Here is an 18,174-nt window from a genome sequence, read left to right as displayed (position 1 = left end):
ACAACATTTTCATGGGTCAAATTCAAAATACTTTTGTATTTTGAAATGCTAGGCTGTCATGTGCAAACATGTTTTTTTACAATATGTTTAATATGAATGCTGGCTATTATTCCCTCACGCACATCTTGCAGGGAGAGATTTTAGTTTTTCCCTAAAATACCTCATTGAGTGCACATAATTTTCAATGGATCCAACTCAAGACAGGATTTTAGTGTTCTACCATTAGAAATATGCCATTATAATAAGGAAGTAACAGAGGAACACAATATTGCCATGCTGGATCATGCCAGTGGTCCATCTAGTCTAATATCCTATCTTCCAATAGCAGTCTGTACCAGATGCTTCAAAGAAAGGTGTATAAAACCATTCAATACACTGTTATTGGAGCACGTGTCCCCCAGGGAAAGTTTCCTCTTAAAACCCAAAAGTTAGGGACTGGTATGGCCTGAAGCATGAGGGTTAATACTCTTTCCAAAACTCTTGTTTAATCTTTGAATCCAAATAAGCACCCAGTTCTTTTTTGACATCTGATAAGTTCCTAGCATCAGTGATGATGGCAATAAGTTACGTAACACAGGCAGTGCATTAGGTGAAAAAATATTTCTGTTGATCAATTCTGATTTTGTCACTTTCAAATTTCATTGAATGTCCCCTTGTTCTTTCATTATGAAATAGGGTGAACAGAAGACCCTGCTTTACCTCTTCTATATCATCCATTATTTTATATATTTTTATAATGCTCATCTTATTCCTTTCCTCACTGAGATAAACAATCTCAATCTTTTCAAACAATGTCCATGAGAATTTTTCCATGCCTCTTACTCTCACTGCCTGTCTCTGAACCACCTCTATTTCTGCTATATAATTTTTGAGAACTGAACATAGGCCTCCAAGTGAGGGCATACCACTGATTTATATTATGGCATTGTAATACTTTCCAAATTATTTTCCAGCCTTTTTCTTATGTATCCTAATATTGTTTTTGCGTCTTCTTTTTTTTTTATCACTGCTGCACATAGAGCAGAGCTCTTCATGGAATTTTCCCAGAGATGGCCAAGCCTTTTACCTGAGTTGATAGTTAAATTAGGACCACGTAAGGTATATGAGTAGCTCAAATTACTCACTGTAATGTACATTTCACATGGTATTTGTGAACACTGAATTTCATCTCCCATCAGGTTGTCCATACACTTAGCCTAATTAGGTGTATCTGAAGTTCCTCTCAGTTTTCTCCCATCTTGAATAACCTAAATAATTTATTGTCATTTTCAAATTTTGCTACCTCACTGCTCATCCCTTTTCCAGATAATAAATATATTAAAGTACAATGGACCTGGTATTTAACCTTGTGATACCATACTGTTAGCCTTTTCCTATTACAAATATTAACCATTTACTCCTATCTTTGTTTTCTCTCTCTTAGCCAGTTTTTGATACATGACAGTACCTGGCCTCTCACATCTGATTTTATTAACATAAAAAATGAAGGATTCAGTCAAACAAGTCAGAAGCAGGTGTTAAATGATCACTGGCAACAAAAGAAAAAACTAATACAAAGAGATGAGGTCTCTGAAGCAGGTCAAAGCAAATCCATGGAATGTTTTGAACTATCACATGCAATAACTGTACAGTCTGTGGTGTTTGAGAATGGCAGGAACATGTTCAGACTTCTTACTACACATGAGAAAGGAGGCAGAAGTATTCTACATATACTAGAACTTAGGGAGCTGAGACCCTGGCTGAATGTGTACACAGCTCCCAGAAGTGAGACTCCCAGCTGGGTCGACAGATGTGTGCTAGCATGCTTGCGTCAGTGCTCTAAAAATAGCTGCGTAGACAACAGTTTGAAGTTGTAGCTGGAGCTCAGGTTCTGAAACCTACCCCACCCCTTGGCTTTAGAGCCTGAGCTGCAACTTCAAAGCACTATCTACACAGCTATTTTCAGAATGTTCGTGCGAGCCTCTCTACCTCAAGTCTGTCAGCCATGGCTGAGAGACTTGCTTCCATGGGCTATGTGGACTACCCTGAGAGGCCTAGGAGAAGATAGCAGCAACAGTCAAGATTAGAAAAGATAAAAGTGGAGGCACAGTACCCAGGAAAATGGGAAATGTTACAGACATGGCTATAGAGACAGATTTACAGATATGGGAGGAGAAAGGAAAGTTCAGGGTCAAGGATAATGTCAAGGTTATAAACAATGAATTTGACAAGGGAGATAACAGATAGGTAGTTCTGTTTGAGATGGTTCCTCTTGCCCAAGAGAAATGATTCCTCCTTCCATGCACAGAAGCATGGCATGGAAAAGATTAAAAAGACAGTTATACTTCAATATAAATCCCAATGGTAGCATGTCTATCTCAAGGTTTTAGTTGTTTAAAATTTTGTGTTTGTTCATGGTTGACCTTCAGATCTGAGCAGAAGCAATGAAATTCATCATTCTGTAGTCAAGCATTTGCTAAAATTTTCATCAAGCCCTCTGGTGTGGCTCATTCCTACCTGAGCTACATTTTCAATGAGCTAACTACAAATTTTAAAAAATTAAATTAAATTAAAAAAATAAACTTACCAGAAAAAGGATTTTTGCCAATTATTAAGACATTTGGCAAAGACATCATGATCAACTGCTGCAAAGTCTCCTGTGAAAATTGATAAAATTAATATTTTTAATTCATGTGTATTGAACCAAGTCAAATATCAAATGCTAATCACACAAACTGAAGTCAGTGAAATAGGAGTAGCTTCAAAATAATATATATCTTAATTCAAACTCATTCACACATATTCTAGATTTAACTGTTTGGGCTTTGTAAAAGCCTTAAAGCTTTGCATCAATTCTACAAAAGCTTTGTTCTCTTTCTGGTGGCTGCAGAACTGGTATAACTGGGCACTGAAGGATCATCCCAGTATAGTGAAATCCCCTAGTGGCACAGAGCCAGCATACAGATTCTAGGCCAGCTACAGATCCTGAATCAAAGGACGAATGCAGCAAAAAAAAAAAAAAAAAATGCCTTTTAAAATTAGCTGATGTTTACAGTCCTATTAATAAATGTATTTATTTACTTTATACTTTATTTATTTATACTGTAAGAAAATGAAAATTACAAATATTGGTCATTCCACTTTCTACTAGCTGTTCTTTCGCTTATATGGTTTAACCGAGAGTTAGGTAGGTATTAAGTGAATCTAAAACAAAATACACAGGTATTCTTAAAATGCTTAAAACTGTAAGTGAAGCAAACTACCATGAAAGATCCACTTTCCTTTATTTCCAAGTACATACTTTTGGAGGCTTACCTGGACGTGGCTTTGTGACAATTAACACTATTAACGACCAGCCATCTGTGTAGCTGCGCTAGTATGATTCTGAGTGCAGAGAGGTGAAATCACTATTTGCACCAGGAGATTTTAGCCTGGTTTCAAGCAGGGGTAAGACTGTCTACACTAGGGAGTGCTATGGCAGAACTACAGTGACAGTTGGTCACTAGTATCAGAGGGGTAGCCGTGTTAGTCTGGATCTGTAAAAAGCAACAGAGTCCTGTGGCACCTTTAAGACTAACAGATGTATTGGAGCATAAGCTTTCGTGGGTGAATGCCCACTTCGTCGGATGCACTGAAAGCTGTAATCAAGGCAAATCCCCAGTCTAAACAGAACCTAATTCTTTTGAGGCAGAGTGGTTTCCTTTCAGAGCCCAGATGTTCATACCATAGCAGACGCCACCCCATGTGAAGCTTTGAAGTAACATTTTTGTATTTCTCATTATGGCACAGATTCAGCAATATGTACAATACCAATACCCAACACAAAATATAATACAACGTACACACAATATGCAGGTACACTCTAGTGCAGTGGTTCTCAAACTTTTTTTTTTTTGCGGACCACTTGAAAATTGTTGAGGGTCTTGGCGGATCACTTAACGATCTTTCCAAATGTTGTTTGTACCATGAGCTAACTATTATAAAGCACTTTGGATAAAAGCGCTATATAAAAAAACCTTAATAATTAATGGTTTTTGTTCTACAAATAAAAGCACACAACACATATTTTAATATCAGTAGTCTTACCTTTCTAATGCGATGGATGTGCCCTCTCTTCCCCGCCACGGCAGCCCCCGAGCTGCGGCTGGGAAGGACGGGTCTCCCCTCTCTCCCCCACTGCAGCAGCCCCTGAGCTGGGGCTGGGAAGGAGGGGGGGTCTCTTCCCCGCCACAGCAGCCACAGAGCTGAGGCTGGGAAGGAGGGCCGTCTCTCCCCGGCAGCTGCAGCCCTGGAGCTGGGGACAATCGCCTCTTTCTCTGGCTGCCGCAGCCCTGCACATCCCAAATTCCCTCCACCCCCTCTTCTGACCTCACTGCCCCCTCCCACCTACCCCCTATTCCCCCCAAGGCCACCACCTCACCTTACATGTGCGTCTTCTCCAGGGTCCAGGCACCTAATTAGTGGAGCCACGCCTGCGCGGCTCCACTAATTAGGTGGGTGGCCCTTCATTTTCTCGAATGGAGTTCACGGACCACAGTTTGAGAACCTCTGCTCTAGTGATTAACTGCATGTAAGAGAGCAAATTTAAGAATCAAAATCAGAAATGTTAATTCACTTGATGCAGCAAATCTAAAAATGATGTTTCTGAGGATGGGCCTTGTTTTACAGTTAAGTACTATAGGAGAGTTTTACACCTGAAAGTGGGATTTCTTGCAAGTATTCTTAGCTATAGCTAAACACTTATGGGTAACACAGCTTTCAACACACGGTATAGGGATGAGCAAATTTATAGCTCAACTGATTAAGATTAGAGTAAAACTAATTAGACCTGTGTTGCATATGCCTTAAGTGAGTATACAGTAGACAGCAGAAAAAGCAAGTTCCCTCAGTAAAGGACCAACCACTTGATGCAGAGTTTTATTGATAGTAACAGCTGTTTAAGCTTTTAAAGACCCTGAACTACATGACCCAGTAAATGTTACAGAAAATTTTTAGGTGGTAGTTTTGGCCTAGTTAAATATCAAAAATTTCTGATAAATAATCATGATTTCTGTATATCTGAGATCCTGACAAAAAGACTAAATTCAACAATTTTGCTCTTTTCCCAATTAAAAAAGGCTAAAAAATTAAATGAAACGCAGAAGATTTAATTAAATGAAACAAGGACAAAAGATGACAAAGATAATGATACGTGTTACAACTATTACCTGTTGAAGAGAAACTACGAGGCAAAAAATTATGTATTTTAAAAAACATTTCTTTTTTATATTGCTAACATCTTAAATTAGTCAATCAGAAAGCATTTTAAAAATACAGGGCTGGATCTTTTGGCCACAGCTGAGGAGCACTCAGTTTATATTAGTGCAGACGAATGTAAAGGTGATGTAATGCTCACCTTTATACTCTTACAATACTGCACTGTCTGTCATGCTTGGCTAGACCCCTTAGCATGAATTAGAGCAGCCTGAAGTAATAAATTAACTATCATTTTTGGAAACGTTGCCAACCATTTGCATGACTTTTTTTTCTTGATTATATAGTCAACTAAACAGGTTTTAACTAGTCTGCAAATCTGTTGCATAGAGTACTACAAAGTGGCTGTAATACAACTATAAGTAACTACTATACATCAACTCTCTGTACAGTTGTAAGACAAGGGTAATGTGACTCCTTAAAGATCCTTTGATTTTTTGGCCAAAACTTTTGTTATACTACTACTAAGCTGCTGCTAAAGCTGTCTATTTCTGCCCCTCTAAAATCTGACGATATGAATGCCATTCCAAGTCCTACTGAGTAGTGTTCAATGAATCATGGGAGCCTAATCACCTCAACTTTGAACTGCAATCAAAGCTTGATCAGAGGTTGACTCTGTTGCTACTTCTTTCCTACAAATACTCTGAAGTGGTAACAAGAACATCAACAATAGGAGGAAACACTACCTGTTGTCAAATATATATATCCTCTTAACCCTCCCCATCCAACACACACACACACACCCCTGGTAACTTTGAGCAGAAAAGGCCAAATAAAAACGCTGACTATACTATTGTTATAGAAAAGACACTATATTAGAGAACAGCTCCTGGCTTTAAAAAATTAGAAATTAAAATCAACCAAAATAACCCCAGAAAGATATTTTACAGAACTGTTAACTTTTTTAAACTGTGTTTAAAATCCCTTTGAACCTTGACATTAAAATCAATTTCCTGATTAAATTATTTTCCTTTATTGTATATACACACTAATTTTATTTCCTACTTGCTGAAGTCATGAAAGATGAATTACTAGCACTAATATTCTTTTAAATATAGAGAATATACTTCCATATAATTCCACAGAAAAGATTGTGTATCTATGGAACTGCTCAGCTACTGACAGACAAAACTAAGACAATTTGGAAAGAAATGTTATATGGGATAATTTTCATTCTCTGGAAGAAGATGTCTACTGGTTTGGACTATAAAATTATGGAGTATAAAAGTTATAAGACACATCGCAGCATTAATGGTAAGAATGGAATTTAAAATATTTCACCACAAAATTACACATGCTTGCACAAAAACAAGGTATCCAATTAAATGTTTTTATTAGACTACAGATACTATATGAATTTAAAAAAAGAAAGAAAAATACATGATAATCTTTTCTTTCAAGAATAGTAAGTAGTCATCACCACCTAAAGCTTGAAACTCATTAAATGTAACCTAAGTTATGCACCATCTTCTGTCTCAAGGACAGATTTAGCATTTTATTATCCAGTTTTGCTGTGGCCTTACTTAAGGTGTTGTTTTGGTCAGAGATATGCATACATAAAAATGTGTTTTCTCACACAACCTATCTGCTTGTGTTGTGTCTTGGGCCATACCTGCTTACTTTATTAACAAAACTGTACTACTGTTAACACTGCACGGTCAATACAGCTATGGAAGAAAGCTGGCTTCTATTGTGCCTCGATCAATAAAATTGTCAGTTAAATTCTAATTTCAGAATCTTTATTAATGGTGATGTAAAAGGCAGAAAAAACATTGATTTTCAGAAGCTCGGTTCAATTTGATATATTGTCTATTTTTTTAAAAATCAACCTTTTACTTGTAAGCTGAGCAATGTTGGTTGCACAGAGCTGCTTGAGCAGGTTGCTGGATTTTCTTTTTCTTTTCTTTTCTTTTTTTTTTTTTTTTAAAAAGAGGAACAAGGGGCTACTAGTTCTGGGACTAGCCTACATGACAAAACTTGAGAAGCTGGATCAGCACTACAATGACTCCAATCATTACTCTTCAGAATGGTAATGGGTAACTGCTCCTGTTCCTCAAAAACTGTCACCTGTTGAGTCCCTTGGGGATCCATACTCTTCTCTGTTCTCTTTAATATGAGAACACTTGGACAGATAATGAGGCATATTGGCTTTGTTGTCAACTATATGCTGATGACAACTATATTTCATTTCCCACTGATACAACAAAGCTAACATTTTCTACAAGCTAGCTCCTGGATGAAAAAGAGCTGGTCAAACTCAACTCAGGCAAGACCAAAGTGATGATAGCTGGACAGAGGGAAACTAGTTAGGACACTATCCTCTTCCATTTTTCCAGTGAAATCAACCTGCTCCCACTAATCAAAGTGATGCAAAGCCTAAGGGTCCTGTGTGACTCACTGAACTTGGATGGTCACACAGAATCAATAACAAAGTGTCTTTTTCATTTTCTTGCTAGGAAACTCCACCCCTGACACATGGATTAGGACCTGGTCACAGTGGCACAGGCATTTTTCACCTCTAGACTTAATTACTGTATTTCACTGTATCTAAAGCTGAATGTGCAAATAATGCAAAGGCACCAGCTAATGCAAAATACAGCTGCCCCCTTCTTCCACAGTTTAGGCTAAATTCATCATGTCTGTGCTCCAATTCCTTCAATGGATCCCTATACAGTTCTGCTGCTAATTTAAATCTTCAAGGCGCTTAACAGATCAAGTCCCAGCTACATTGGAAAAATGGGTAATATTTTCAAAAATGCCTAATGACTAAGAAGCTTAAGTCCCATTTTCAAAAGAGACTTAGGTATTTAGGTGAATAAATATGACTGACTTTCAGTGAGACACAGGCTCCTCCTAAATGTCTAAGGTCAGTCTACACTACAAACTTACATCGGCATAACTATGTTGCTCAGGGGTGTGAAAAATCCACAACCTTGAGCGACACCGTTATACCAACCTAACCCACAGTTGACATAGCTACCACCTCTCCCAGAGGTGGATTAACTACACTGACAGGAGAAGCTCTCCCATCGGAATAGTAGCGTCTTTACTAAAGCACTACAGCTGCACTGGTGCAGCTGAGCCACTGCAGCGCTGAACATGTAGATAAGCCCTGAGGCACTTTTGAAAATCGGAATGAGGTGTTTCTGAAAACTTCATATCTACATGAATTGCCAAGAAAGATATGTTCCTCTGGAACAATGAAGATCACAAAATCCAGAACAAAGCATGTGAGAGCTGGAGACAAAGCATTCTCAATTGAGGGGATCTGGCTAAGAACAGACTTCCAGATATTAAATTAATCTAGTGCCTTCTCCACCTTCCTGTCTCAACATTTTTCCACTATAGCTAAAATAATATTCACAACATCTGCCACCTTCACTCCCACCCCTCAAAAAAAGCCAAACCCAACTAATCCCAAGCACAAGTAGCTAACACCTATTTCAAGGGACCATTCAAGGTGCAGAGGTCCATTAACACACACACCATTCACCCAAATGGAGGGGTGTTAATGGGCCACTTCACCTTGAATGGTCCCTTGAAATATGTAACTACTTATGCTAAACAATCTGTTCCATCTTGCATTTAGCTGTGACACTCTGTGGGCATGTCTACACTACAAAATTAAGTCGACCTAAGTTACATCAATGTACAGCCACCACAATAATTACATTGCTTTTGCATGTCCACACTACGCTCCTTGTGTCGGTGGTGCGCATTCTCAGTGGCAGTGCTTGTATAGATGTAGAAAGTAGAGCACCGTAGGTAGTTATCCCACTGTGCAACTCACCACCCTGGTGCGGAGTGTTTGGGAAGGAATTACAAAGCCTCACGGAGGCAAACAAGTCACGCAGGGGTGTCTAGAAACATGGTTTCAATGTCCCAACATGCAGTTTTCTCCATCCTAGAATATTATCTGCATCCCATAATGTTTCACTCCTCTTTTCCAAAGCCCTGAAAACCCACGCTTCCACCAGCTCTGTAAGAAGCATGGATCCTGCACTGCTCTTCAGTATTGTGCTAACCATTACAAACACAACACACCTGGTCCTTCAGTATTTTCAGAGATACCAGAGGAGCTGCAAGGAATATGACGATGCCTTGCAGGCTGCCTTGATGACGGACATAGAGAGAAACAATTCCAGGTTGTTGTTGTCATTCACAGAGCAGCTGCAGATGGTGGGCCCGAGAAACAAGCACTGAGCGGTGGGATCACATCGTTATGCAGGTTTGTGATGATGAGTAGTCGCTGCATAATTTTCGGATGCGCATAGCCACATACATGGAACTGCATGTGGCCCTCGCCCCAGCCCTCCAGCACAGCGACACTAAAATGGAAGCTGTACTCACGGTGGAAAAGCGAGTCGTGATTGCTGTATGGAAGCTGGCCATGCCAGATTGAATTGCTACTGATCAGTTGGGAATCAGAGTTGCGAAATCCACCATGGGGATTGCTGTGATGCAAGTGTGCAGGGCCACATAAGACTGTGACTCTTGGCAATTTGCAGGACATTCTGAATGGTTTTGCATCAATGGGGCTCCCAAACTGGGGTGGGTCAATAGATGGCATGCATATTCCTATTTTGGTCCCAGACTACCTTGCCACCGAGTACATCAACAGAAAGGGCTACTTTTCTATGGTATTGCAAGTGCTGGTGGATAACCAGAGACATTTTACTGACATCAAGGTGGATGACGCATGCATCTTAAAAAACACAGGCATCTTCAGAAAGATGCAAGTAGGGATTTTCTTTCCAGACTGCCAGATTACCATTAGGGATGTTGAAATGCCAATAGTGATTCTGGGAGATCTAGCCTGCCCCTTACTCCTGTAGCTTATGGACCCATACTCTGCCCACCTCAACAGCACCAAGAGCACTTCAACTACAGGCTCAGCAGGTGCAGAATGACTGCTGAATGTGCTTTTGGCCATTTGAAAGGGCACTGGCGCTGTCTACTCACGTGATTAGACTTTAGTGAAAAAAAATCCCCATGGTTATAGCTGCCTGCTGTGTGCTTCATAATATCTGTGAAGCAAAGGGGGAGAAGTTTCTGCAAGGGTGGAGCACGGACGTGAAACAGCTGGCTGCTGATTTTGAGCAGCCAGTTACCAGGACTATAAGAAGAGTTCAACAGGAAGCTATACGGCTCAGGGAGGCTTTGAAAGACCATTTCAGTAGTGAACTACAGTAATGTGTGTTGTCGTGTGCGCTGCTTGGCATTGTTTTTTTAGCACCCCAGTATGAATCTTGTAATGAGTGCTCTGTGTTTGGTAATATGACACTTCAAATGAACCTATTGCTATTATCTTTGAATGCTGTCGGTCCCAGCCCTCATATGTTGTAAACTAATAAATATTAATTAAGTTTTCATAAACAGATTTTTATTCCAAACATATGCAAACAAACATAACTTTAAATGAGTAAAACTTTATAAATACAGGGAAAATAACCTTTGAAGGGAAAGAACAGTCATTCTCATTTCAAAACCACATACACTAACCATGTTTCTCAGAGGTCAGTATATGTGCGGCTGTGATTGTATGTACTCTCCCTCAGGGTGGAGTGGTAGGGGTACTGCAGCGGCCTGGGAACATATGTGGAATGTGGGGGGGAAGGGGAGGGAGGTCCCGGAATGCAGTTCTTGACAGGCTGCAACGGGAAGCAAGCACAGGTGACTTGGACCCGAAGGTATATAAGAGTCTCCAGCATGTCCATCCGGTGCTTGAGAAATGGTATCATGTCCTGCTGCACGTCTCTGTCCTTTTGCTGCGTGTTTCTCCTCTCCACACTCCCCCTTTCCATTCTGTCTGAAAGGGTACTCCTTCAAGCCCTCTGGTCGGTATCCACAGCACCAGAGGCTTGCAGGATCTCTTGGAATATGTTCTCTCGCATCCTCTCTCTTCTCCTCATCTGGCTGAGCTGCTCCGCTGGCGTCCCCTTGATCGATGCAAGTTACAAGCACTACATTTTCACTTCCCCTGGGTCTCATAGAGCATAGCAGCAGTCCCAGCCTCAGTGAGTATGGCCCGGGGACACGGGGGTGATTTGGGATAATAAAGGGAGGGAGGGAAAGCACACGGGCACAAGTATATGCGGTTAGGGCAACTCAACTGAATACTGGCACCATTTTCCACAGGTGGTGATGATTTTAGCTGATATCTCACTCCTGTGGGTAATGGAGGCTGAAAGGGAAGAGCTCCTGCATGTGTCTGGCTGCAGAGTGGGTACATATGCTGCTAGGCTGTGAGCAGCAATGGTGCCCGCTGAAATAATTACTGACTGATGTGGGAAAGTGTCCTACCATGGTGGAAGAAATAAGGGAGCCCTCCCAAGAAACTTTCAGCAGAGGATTGCAGACTAGCTCCAGGGAAGTTTCCTCACCATCTCTACTGAGGATTCACGGGACATCCCAATGCACATAAAAAAAAACTGTTCCACAGGGCCCTCTCTGCCTGTCTGTATAGGAGAATAAGAAGCAGAGAGCAACTCTACCTTTAATGGTTATTGCTAACCCAATTAAAAAACAGTAAATGAACAGATTTGTCCCTGAAATATCAAAGCAAACTGCATATTTACCAGAGGTTCCTTCCCCTGCATCAGGCTCGCCGGTGTCAGACTGCTGGGCGAGGTACAACTACTCCGGCGTCAGAAAGAGCCCAGGGGTCGGCAATCTTTCAGACGTGGTGTGCCGAGTCTTCATTTATTCACTCTGATTTAAGGTTTCGCATGCCAGTAATACATTTTAACATTTTCAGAAGGTCTCTTTCTATAAGTCTATAATATATTACTAAACTATTGTTGTATGTAAAGTAAATAAGGTTTTTAAAATTAAGACCAAATCATTACTTTTTAATGATTGCAACAATGCAGTTTGGTCTTGAGCTGATAAAACCATCTAAAATTATTTAACAGATGTTACACAGTTGTTTTTTTCTCTTTTTCAGTGGCAAAGGTGCTAAGCAGAATTAGATTAGTGAACTTTCTATGTTAATGACATCACACCCTAAAAACAGTCTCAAATGAATATGCAAATATTCTAATTATCAACAATTTCATGTTTGTAAGGCTAGTTATTCTTCCAACTGAACAAAAACAAATTCTCAATAGGTTCAATTAATGTTGACAGTTCTTTATGATGTAAAACAGTTTCAGATAGTGTTGATACCAAGCATACCTTTTTTCTTGAAATAACTATATTTCTAGATTATCTAGCTACACTGAACAGTGGTTTTCTATTTGCACTCTCTCTCGTGTGTGTGTGTGTGTTTGTTTTAGTATGTCTTTGTCTGGGAATCCCTACTTCCCTCACTTTCCCTAGTGAGAAGAGTCATCTGACTCTGATGCTCCCCTACCATGCTCAGTTGCAGGTGGGTGTGACAGCATGAACATGTCCCTGCCTGGGACCAGGTCCAGAACTTTTGTCAGCATTGTTGTCCATGCTGAATGCACTGGAAAAGAATGTCTGACACATAGAACCAAGGCCCTGAATGCTGGAGTGAAACACCATAGTAACACTAAACAATTTACGATAGGAAGCAAGAATTCCAAACAGTTTCAGTTGGAAATGGTAACTCATGTATACAGAGATCCAGATATGGATACAGATATAATTTCCCAAACTGGAATTTGGCCAGGATATCATGATTAACCTTGTTCTTGTAAAAAGTGCCAGAGAATCTGCAACAACAAGTGGGAAAGACCTAAGTTTACTTTTCACACAAAAGATAGTACCCAAGTTACTTCCACAGCACTCTGCTAACTCAAAGTGAAAAGTGCCATATACAGAGTTATCAGTACCACTTCATGCCAATTAAAAAACTGATTAGGTACACCCCCTATTATCTTGTAATAAATGCAAGTAGTTCTTTAATAGGAAAACCGGAAATACGAAACCAACTTGAATTGTGCAGTCTTGGTGAAATTGTGGCCACCGAAACCAAATGGAAAGTTTTACTGTTGTTATGCTCAGAGATACTGGTGACTGCTTGAATCACAAACCTTTTTGAGAATGCATGTGAACGTACCTTTCAATTAATATAACTTTCAGGATGAGTTAACCCGAAGCTCCCCAACCCACCCCCACTTAAGACTAAAGCGGTTGTGAAAATCACCCAGGAGTCTGGACTGAGTGGACAAGGGATTTTGCTGAGCATATCGTGTGTGGATGTGGGAAGGCAAAACACACAGAAACAAAGTTAGATTTTAAGTGATTACAAGTGGTAGGCATAAAAGATCAGAAATAGTTACCAAAGAAAATAAAAGATAAGCGCACTATCTAAATCTTAAACTTTATTACACTAGGCAGTATTTAGATCAAGCAGTTTTCCCACCCCACTGGATGTTACAGTTCATAATACACAGGCCTCTCTCAAGCCTGGGACAAGTCTCCTCTGATGAAGTCTTCTGTCTTTCCAGCATTCTTGTTGCTTCCATAGGTGGGGGAGGAGAAAGTTCCAAAGCATGGTGCCACTGTCCCCTATTTTATATCCTTAGTCCACGTGCCTAGGGCCTTGTCTACACTACAGAGTTTTGTCGACAAAAGGCAGCTTTTGTCGACAAAACAGTGGATGCATACAAACTATGATGCGACTTTTGGTGGCAAAAATGCCCTGTTGTGGTGACAAAATGAAACCACCCCGACAAAAGACATAAGGCTTTTTGCGCAAAAGTTTTGTGGACAAAGCGCCAGTGTAGACACCACACTTGATTTTTCTGCTTTAATTGGCTTCCACGTGGTGTCCCACAATGCCCATCCTGACCGCTCTGGTCAGCAGTTTGAACTCCACTGCCCTGCAGACAGGTAAACTACCATCCGTCCCTGCCCCTTTAAAGCCCCAGGAATTTTTGAAATTCCATTCCTGTTTGCTCGGCATGGAGAGGTTTCATCACATCTCTCCAGGTGACTGTGGCGGCTCCATGAAGCAAACTCTCTCCCGCTTGGATCACTGTGGATCTGCTGGATCTGCTAAGTATTTGGGGAGAGGAGGCTATGCAGTCCCACCTGCGCTTCAGCCGTAGGAATTTTGATACCTACAGGCAAATTTCTTAAGGCTTGTGCAAAAAGGGGTATGACTGGGACACAATGCAGTGAAGAGTGAAGATAAAGGAGCTGAGGCAGGCATACCATAAGGCAAGGGAGCCAAACCGTCCCTCTGGTGCTTCACCCAAGACCTGCTGGTTCTATAAGGAACTGGACACTATCCTTGGCTGTGACCACACCTCCACCACCAAGAGCCCCGTGGATACTTCGGCACATCTGGAGGTGGTGGAAAGAGGACCTAACCCGGAGGACGAAGTCATTGATGAAGAGGTGGAGTTAGATGACCATGTGGAGCCCCCAGCGGGGTCACTCGGCAGGAACTGTTCATGACTCCTGAGGCGTCTAGCCAGTATCAGCAGTTGCTCTCCGGCGAGCAAGAAGCGGGAGAGGAGACGCCTGGTAAGTGGCTGTGGTTTGTGTAGTGCGGAGGTAGGTTCAGGGTATAGAAATGTACAGGGGTGGCTCTGTTTCTGTGTGCCAGACATTTCCCTGTGCACCTAATTAGTACGGCAGAACAGGGAATCCTCCAGAGAGATCTCTAGGAAACTTTCCTGGAGGTACTCGGCAATCCTCTGCTGAAGGTTCCTTGGCAGAGCTGCTTTGTTCCTTCCTACATTGTAGGAAACTTTCATATCTTACATGGCAAGTTTGTAAGAAATATCACAACTGAATATGAATGATGAATATGGGGATTACAGGGTGCTATTTTGAGGTAAGTGTGTCACACCTGTTTTTTCTTCAAGTGCTTGTAGTCCATTACACTAGTAGGTGACTTCCAAGTTGTTCTCAAAGGTGGTGGGGGTCAGAGACTGAGCGGAAGAGGGACTGCAAGACAGGTTTCTCTACCTTTGCATCGTCTCTTTATCTCTTGACACAGTGGTGAGAACATAGTAAATGTGGACAGAAGACTACGTCGCTACTCTACAAACATACAATAGTGATGTGCGCTACAGATGTTACCGAGACTACATGAGCTGTCAATTAGAGGGTGCTGTCAACTTTTCAGGTAGTTTCCTGCCCATTGCAGCATAAGATAAAGATGCAACTGGTAATCCATTTTGCAAGTGAGTCAAAATCAGGTGACCCTTCGTGTGTTCCATGTAGGAAACTAATAACTAGGTAGAGATCCTGAAAGATTTTGTTCTGTCCAGGCCAAAAGCCAAAACTCAATGCACATCTAGGATGTGCAGCTTTTGTTCAGTCTTGTGAGCACAGAACTTTTGGGAAAAAACAAATAAGAATATAGGTTGATTAAGATGGAAATGGGAAACCACCTTACACAAAAACATCCAAAGAAGTGAGGTTTTTACCCACGAAAGCTTATGCCCAAATAAATCTGTTAGTCTTTAAGGTGCCACCAGACTCCTCCTTGTTTTTGTAGATACAGACTAAGACGGCTACCCCCTGATACTTGACACCTTACACAGAAACTTCATATGAGGTCTGTGCTGGACTTTGTCCTTATAAAAAACAGTACTGCAGATCCGTGACAAGTGTCTGCAGTTCTCCCACTCTGCTGGCTGAGGTGATGGCTGAGAGATGCAGAAATGAACAAGATGCTAAGGGCTTGAATGGGGGACTCATAAGGCAGACAATACTAAATTTAAGTCCCAAGTCGGCTCCGGGTCACAAACAAGAGGGAATAATCTATATAATCTTAAAGAATCTGGTTATGATAGGATTAATGAATACAGTTGAGGCCAAATGTGTGCAAAGTTGACAGTTTCCAGGAAGCTGCCCAGAAAGACAAACATTCCATTTACTCAGGTAAGTAGCCCTTATAGTAGGCTTCCTGCTATTAAGAAGAACATCCTGAACTACCACTGAGTAATGCACCTCTTCTACATCTAACCACTGATGAACCACACTCTGAGGTGGAGCCCTTGAAGATTCGGATGCAGCACATGTATGGTGGTTCTTGATTATTGGCAGAAGCAGAGGCTACCTGGTGGGAAACCAACAGAGCTTGGAATACCATGGTTATCTCAGCCAGCAAACTATTAGGAAAGGTAAGATAAGTACCCACAACTTAGCTCTCAAGGAACAAACTGTGAACCCAGAGGCTCCAACTACTGACCACAGAGGGTAAGAAGGAATTGAAGGAGCGGCGGCTTCCCTACAGATACCGGTAAGGAAAACTCTCCAATGTTCACGCATGAGATATGCACACACCTACAATGTAATGGACAAGGGCGAGGACTCGAAGAACTTTACCTTCACTATAATGATCATTTTACAGTTGCCAGACATGTCAGCATCATCAGGCAGGCACATACTTACAATAATCATACATGACACAGCTTATCATTCAATTGATTTCAACATTCGATTGACAGATTATTTGGTTTTAATTGCTCATCTTGCTTTTGTTGGACTCATCTCTGAAAATTTAGTAAGAACTTGTTCAAAAATCTACATAAAAGGCAGCAAGAAAAAAAATTACCTGATAATAAGATTTTATTTGTCTCACCAAAATAGACAAATTTTGAATCCTAAGTGAGGCATCATTGTTGACTTTCTTATTTACTCTCTGACTGGTGGATTTAGGGTTGCTGCAAGAAAAAAGAAAAATTAAATTAATTACCAACAAGTATTACACTGAAAGATTCATATTTTTTAGATCTTTCTCTAAACAAGTAGAAATAGAAAATGACTGACAAATCCAGTCATCTGAAACATCCAGTACAATTACTAATTACTGTGAATACTGGGGTTGACACCCCAAGCCACGGTCCGGTTAATACAGAGTGCCGGATAATGGAGGCTCAAATAAACAGGGTTCTACTGTATATCAATTTACAGTACTCTGCTGCTAAAGATAAGAACAGATCCTCAGCTGATATAAATTGTCATAGCTCCACTGAAGTCAATTTACAAAAACTAAGGATCTTGTGTTATCTAAGCTGATAAAATATTCCAACTGGAAAATATTAACAGTGTATTCTGAAGCACACAAATGCTTTTAGACTTATTTATCTTTATTTTTTGGTGAGAACTGGAAGGGGGGAAATAGGAGATATAGAGACCCTGGCACCTGGTTACACACCCATTAGCTTTAATTAGGCCTGTGATTATCTACAAATCAAAGAACCATTGATAACAGCCATTAATACCTTAACACCCCCTTCCCCTCTCAGTTTTGCCCATTGTCCAAATAGAGTTTAAAATGTTGACATCCTGAATGACTTATCTGCCAGATAGAAAGAAAAGAAAGAATTTGATAAATTACACATTGTGGGATGGAAATGAAGGGACGCAAGGAGCCCCTAGCATGTGCAATGAACTCAGCATACAAAAGTAACAAAGTGTGTGACTCTCTACAGATGTTTCCCAAGATACACAAAGAAGGGAACCCAGGCAGACCCATCATATCTGGCCAATGCACTCTTACTGAAGGAATATCAGGCCCCATAGAAACCATCCTCAAACCACTCACCACACAAAGGGCCAGCTTCCTCCAGAATACAACCGACTTCCTCCAGAAACTCCACAATATTAACAACCTCCCTCAGAACACAAAGCTTGCCACCTTGTACGTCACCTCTCTGTACACCAATATCCCTCACAATGACATCATCGTTGCCTGCCTTAAATATCAACAAGATAATGGACAACACTGGTCTACACTAGGCGTTTATGTCGAATTTAGCGCTGTTACATCGAATAACCCCAGCACCCGTCCACACCACGATGCTATTTAGTTCGACATAGAGGTCTCAAATTCGACTTCTGTACTCCTCCCCAACGAGGGGTGTAGCGCTAAATTAGACATGGCCATATCAAATTAGGCTAGGTGTGGGTGGAAATCGACGCTAATAGCTCCGGGAGCTATCCCACAGTGCACCACTCTGTTGACGCTCTGGACAGCAGTCCGAGCTCGGATGCTCTGACCAGCCACAC

At 41.0% G+C, this 18,174-nt stretch overlaps 1 protein-coding gene across 7 annotated transcripts in view; it reads right to left on the bottom strand.

The window, feature by feature from the left end:
- CCDC88A (coiled-coil domain containing 88A) overlaps positions 1-18,174 on the bottom strand; it is a 367,236-nt gene that overhangs the window by 259,140 nt on the left and 89,922 nt on the right. For all 7 annotated transcript variants that reach the window (XR_002908971.3, XM_024215537.3, XM_024215545.3 and 4 more), the window contains 2 exons: positions 16,718-16,826; positions 2,567-2,636 (listed from right to left, as the gene is read on the bottom strand). Coding sequence is in view for 6 of the 7 variants with exons in the window: in XM_024215537.3 (XP_024071305.2) it covers positions 2,567-2,636; positions 16,718-16,826 (179 nt within the window). In the remaining variant the exon portion in view is untranslated. The remainder of the gene's footprint in view (positions 1-2,566; positions 2,637-16,717; positions 16,827-18,174) is intronic.

Source organism: Terrapene carolina, unplaced genomic scaffold, assembly GCF_002925995.2.
Source record: "Terrapene carolina triunguis isolate 2854851 unplaced genomic scaffold, T_m_triunguis-2.0 Scaffold132, whole genome shotgun sequence".
Taxonomy (NCBI): Eukaryota; Metazoa; Chordata; order Testudines; family Emydidae; genus Terrapene; species Terrapene triunguis.
This window is presented reverse-complemented; position numbering and strand designations above follow the sequence as displayed.